The 5620-nt window shown below is 34.2% G+C and overlaps 1 protein-coding gene across 1 annotated transcript; it reads right to left on the bottom strand.

Annotated features, from left to right (window-relative positions):
• Window positions 1–675: 675 nt before the first annotated feature.
• LOC121124331 (uncharacterized) lies at window positions 676–4597 on the bottom strand. The gene is made up of 4 exons (XM_040719483.2): window positions 4077–4597; window positions 3758–3990; window positions 3530–3657; window positions 676–2651 (listed from the first exon to the last, which is right to left on the bottom strand). Exons 1-4 carry the CDS (start codon window positions 4088–4090, stop codon window positions 1863–1865), a joined length of 1164 nt encoding a protein of 387 aa, XP_040575417.1. The 5' UTR covers window positions 4091–4597; the 3' UTR covers window positions 676–1862.
• Window positions 4598–5620: the final 1023 nt, after the last annotated feature.

Raw genomic sequence — 5620 nt, 5'->3', positions numbered from 1 at the left:
GTAAACCGATGTAGATCCTTAGTTCTACTCCGAGTCAAATAGTGGATTTATAAGTCTTGGGCTTTGATGAGCACTGTTGATTTTTCTTATATCCAAACTATATAAAAAACCACAATCTTTGGAAACTTATGTAAATAAAAAAATTTGAAACTTTCTATGTTTGTTTATATGCTGTTTTTGACAGATCATCAAAGTTTTTTGGCACATCTTTCAGGGAAATGTTTTGTCAGGGGGTACTCATGATATGAACCCGTATTGATTGAATAGCAATGTGAAATGAACTTAAAAATAAACATACAGATTAAAAATATGGGCCCAAGCTTAGGATTTGTAGATTTACAAAGGCAAAATCCTCATGGGTAATCTTCATTCTTATGAATTCATAATAAGTTGATAGCAAAAATTGGAAGAAAATGTTGTCTACATGCGGATTTTTTACTTTGTGTTTCTTTTATTTTATGTACAAAAAAAATAGTATCTAAGAGAACGTTGACAGTAAGCGTATTTTTATTATATCTGGATTTGACTCCACAAACGCATAACCCTGTTTTTCACCCCTAGAAAACGGAGTAAAAAACACTTGAGGTATAATTAGGAACGCCATGATATTAATAAGTGAGTGGTTGAAATATAATGATACAAACCGTTTAATGAATGTATAAACATGATTATCAATTGAGATTCATTTTTTTTATTACAACACTGTTTTTGCTTATTTTAGCTTGTTTAATATAAATAACATAGGGAAAATTTAAGTAAGAGACGTGGAGAAAAAAAAAAGAACAAGAGATTGAACGAACAGAGAGAACACAAAAGGGATATAATAATAGATGAATAGACAAAAACTTATTTTGAACAAATTATAATATAATATAATAATATATATATATATGTGTGTGTTTTTGTGTGTTGGGAGAGAGAGAGAGTTGAGTTGATAAATTCCCTGGAAACGAGCATAATATTAATATCATTATAGGAAATCAAATCAAATCAAATCAAAAATCTTTAAAAAAAGTTAATTTGAAAGAGACAACTACTTTTTTATATATAAAAAAAAATCAATAAATAAGTAAGTAAAAAAAAAAGAATAAAAACCGGGAGGAGAGCCTTGCATATTTTTTCGCAAAAAAATAATACAAAAAGATAATTTGTAAAGAGAGATGTGGTTTTTGCAATGGGTGGGGTGGGTGGGTGGATAGAAATGAACAGAAATAACAACCCTTCTTTAAACAATATAAGATGGGGGTCTGGCTGCATGTACGATTAAGATATAATAAACACGGATTTTTTAAAGAAGAAACTTAAGAGAGAAAAGTAATATTTCCATTTTTAAAAATAATATTAATAAAAATGCGCCAGTTTGCTGCTGCCAAAAAAAAAAAAAACCAAAAAACTAATAAGTGTGTTAATATAAATATCTCTAATATAAAGGTAACAATGATATTATTATTATTTTTTTAAGTAAAAGAGTTTTGTGGTGCGGTAGGAAGTGAGAAGTGTGTTATAATAAGAGTATTGGGGAGGGGGTGGTATTTTCTAAATTTGAATAGCCTCGTTGGTTTTTTTCTTTTAATTTGTGAGTGATTTCCCATTTTTTTTTAAAAAAGATTTTGTGTTGTTGTGTTTAGCATTCAGCGTTTTTATAATATATAAATATTTTTTTATTCTTTTAAGGGAGAAGAGAGAGAGGGATAGATGGAGGAAAGTACATGAATGATGATTTGACTAAAAAATACATAATATGGGACATAATAATAAGTGTGAATCAAATTCTCTTTGTAGAGGGGTGGGATAGGGTGGGGGATTGAGAAATAATAACCACGGCGTAGTATAAGGTATTATTAATAACATAATAAAGAATTCTAAGTAGTTAGAGAAGGATTTGAGGGCGCGGAAGGACTCTGCACTACTAAATTACTATTTTTGTCTTTCTGTCGCCTCTGTTTCAGCTTCTTTTTCTTTCGTTTTTTGTTGTTCCTTGACGATAAGGCTCCTGATGCGGCCGCCGCTGCTGAGGATGATAGCGTGGAAAGTGAGGAGGAAGAGGATGCTAGGGATGACTTGGTCTTTTTCTGAAGTTGGTACATTTTCAAATTACTTTTAAAGTTTAGGAAAGAGATTTTGGACTCAAGGAGATCTTCCTCATCCTCATCTAGAAGATGCCTTCTTTTTACTTCTTCAGGCTTATATCTTTCATCGTTGCTTTCGATGTAGTAGTATGCCGGAGTCTTAGAGACTCTTGAAACGAATATGTTATTTCCTCCTCCTCCGGTTGTACTCTTAGGGATCATCGGCGATTCAAAGTCTTTATCATTATTACTACTGTGGATTTGCAGCAACTTTTGCTTCCGAATGTGCTCAATGAGACCTGAAAACTCATTTTCTAGGCTACGAAAACTCCCTGTGCTAAAGGAAAAGTCACACCTGTGCCTTCGTTTACGATGAGTTCGAGTCCTTTTCATTTTGCGAGGCAAGGTGTGAGCTGAGTTCCGGGTTCTTCTCTTTCGATGAACTACACGTTTCCCATCGAATCCTAAATACCACTCAGGATTGTAGGATGATTGAAACTGAACTAAATTTCGAGATCCAACGCTTGTAGCACGTTCCAAAAACATACACAATGGCCCCATACGTTCAATACTTTTACGGGACTGAAAACAAGCAAAAAAAAAAAAAAAGATGTAGTGACAAGTGAGTAACTCAAAAACAAATATTTATTTTTTATACTTTTTGTGTTATTACATAAGGTACTTGAAGTGGGGTTCTTGTTGTAAAAACAACAAGAACCACAGTTTGACCGTCATATTATTATCTTTGAGGAAGAAGACAAATAATCTCATAAAATTATTGGGGAAGAAATGACTTCCCAGCAGCTGTTACAAGTATTTCATGCCCCACACTATTTTATTCAATAATCAAGACAAGTATGATGTGCGTGTGATGGGTCTATATTGTTTGGAGGTGGAAAAAAGACATTAAAAAATCCTGTCCCCCCATATCTTTTAATTAATCAAAAAAAAAAAATAATCATATATTTCATACATGATTTTAAGAAATTCTCAAAAAGGCAAAAAACACGAGCGTCATATGGGACTCGATGAATAAGATTCTTTGCGGGATAATCATCATCCAACGTAATAGATTTTGTAAGGGTGGTTTTGTAAGGAGCAACACTCCTATAATTATAGGAACAAACTACCCCTAACAACATTTTCCAAACAGAGTGCAATAAAATGTTTAAAAATAAAAACTTTTAAGACATAAAAAATGACCATTTCTTTGAGGAGAAGGAGAAACAAAAAATGTGTGTACATAAGGAACCTAAAAGACCTCACAACACTACTAAACACATACATATTATCTGCAAAAGTATTTAACATATTGAGTGAATCAGATGTTATAGAACTAAGTACACATTTCTTCTTTTACTCATTCATATCTACCCAGTCAATTAAATTCTTCCTCAAAGTAACCGAAGAAAATGCAGAACAGAAACTTGAATATAAGTATGTATATCTCCCTAGCTCACCTTTGCGATCACTTTTCCTCGTTGATTAAAACAAATATATTTATCCGCATGAGGAGAGTAGAGCCGTGTTGTGACAGAGCCAAGGAATCCGGCACTTTGGTCATGACATGATTCTTTTATCAACTCCACTAAAAAAAAAGAATAGTTACAATTAACAATCCAGTATAGAATTGTACCCTAGCCATGATATGACGATGCATCAACATGAAAGAAGGGATCTTTTCTTACCTTTCGGACTTTTTTGATGAATGCCCCGATGTTGTGCAATGACTTTGGTCTTTTTGCGACCCTTTGTAAGTGTCACGAATCCCCCATGACAAGCATTTCGAAGCCAAATCGTAGACGGCTCCTGTGTACAAGATGTCATTCCCGGCAATGATGACAATCGGAGGTTATGCTTCGCCGCCTCCAAGGAAACCGGAATAATACAAAAGAGGATCACGAACACGAGGTTTAACCACCTGCAACAATGAGGACATCAAAGATGTAATGAAGGGGCTCCAGACACACGGAGCAAGAAGAGAGAGATGGACAGAAATTTACTTACTCATATCCTTTCATTCCATGTAAAGGAGGACATCGAATTATCGATCATTTGGAATTGCTATGAAAGGAGTGATACAAGACGTCTGTTGTTAAGGCAAAGAGGTAATCAGAACGAATAGTAGTATCAGGGTAAATCCCGCAGACAGAACATAGATGTCTCCTCTCATAGAATTGGATTTGATAGTCATCAAATCTATTCTCTCATTTTGGAACACGAAGGATTCACTTTTAATTCAAAATTATCTTTTAATTTTTCTGGGGATTGCACACAAATAAATGTTATTGGAATTCTGTTAAGAAGTGTAAATATTAAAAACACAGGGAAGCCCGTCAACTTCAGATTCACATAACAAACTGAATGTTGAAGGAGAGGGAGAGCTAGAGAGAAAGAGAGCCCTACTACAACTACACTACTACAACACCACTAAAGGAGCACCTTCACTCCTCTCAAAAACTTTTTTTACAATAAATTTTTCAAAAGAAAAAAAAGCAGCATGGGAACTTTGGACCCCTTTTTCCTTCTTTTTTTTCGTTGTCCGCATCATTCGTCGTTCATCGTCGTCGTCGTCGTCATTCCTCCGATGTTTTTCATGGCGCACGCCCAATTTATACCACACTCTCCTTCTTAGCTTCTTAATACAACATATTATATACTAACTAGTTACATACATCGAATGTATTGTTTATTAACTTGTTTTCTCGAAACAAACTCCCCTCAGGAGTCAACTCATCATGGCATGGACCATCACAAATCACACCGCCTTAGATTCAACCCATAGAGATTCACTATGTAAATAAATAATGAGATATTATATAGAATCAATTTGACCTCATCCTTTTCAAAACAACAATGCGTTATCTTATTTTTTTATTGGAGTCATTCCTTTTGAATTGATAAGAGGGCTGCAGTTACTTTATATTAGGTACATCTTGAAGGAGATGATTTAACTTCATTGTGGACTCAGTATTACTATGAATAATTAGTGACTATGTAGCCACTATACACAAAAGGTGATTAATTTAAGCCGGTCTCTTCTTCTTATCAATGGGATTTGACGGATAGGAAAATATGAGCTACGCCCCGGGGTGTGAGCTATCCTGCTGATTTTGAGTTTATTTATATAGCTAAATCCTCTCGGACTGCTGCAACATTCTACTTACTTCTATAGTATCATATCGCTGAGGACATTATAGACAAAGCTCCTGTATGATTGATGGATACAATATGATGACAGAGTGAGACCCCGTGTCCTTACCTACTCCACCACGGCTCCCTTTTGCCTTTTATGGCATTATATAAATTTATTGGGTCAATTATTGTTATTATTATTATTGGATGTGTGTTTTGTTTCGAAGAAGAACATATTATATATAGTTTATCTCTCAAAGACTTCCCTATTCATAGTCAAAGACAAGAAGAGCTTTAAGAGTCCATCTCTAGTCATAAATCATAGAATACCTCAAGGATTTGACAGTTAAATTTGAAACTTGCGTTTCAACCTCTTTACTCATGATGGCTATCAGGGATGAATATAAACAACAATC

This window comes from Lepeophtheirus salmonis, chromosome 9 (assembly GCF_016086655.4).
Source record: "Lepeophtheirus salmonis chromosome 9, UVic_Lsal_1.4, whole genome shotgun sequence".
Taxonomy (NCBI): Eukaryota; Metazoa; Arthropoda; class Copepoda; order Siphonostomatoida; family Caligidae; genus Lepeophtheirus; species Lepeophtheirus salmonis.
Note: the sequence above shows the minus strand (reverse complement) of the source record. Positions and strands in the feature narration are given on the sequence as shown.

Coding starts and splice junctions, on each gene's coding strand:
- LOC121124331 (XM_040719483.2), bottom strand. Junction 3,658..3,757: donor TCATCAAAAAAGTCCGAAAG/GTAAGAAAAGAT, acceptor CTTTTTTTTTAG/TGGAGTTGATAAAAGAATCA. Junction 2,652..3,529: donor GAGGAAAAGTGATCGCAAAG/GTGAGCTAGGGA, acceptor GCTTGTTTTCAG/TCCCGTAAAAGTATTGAACG.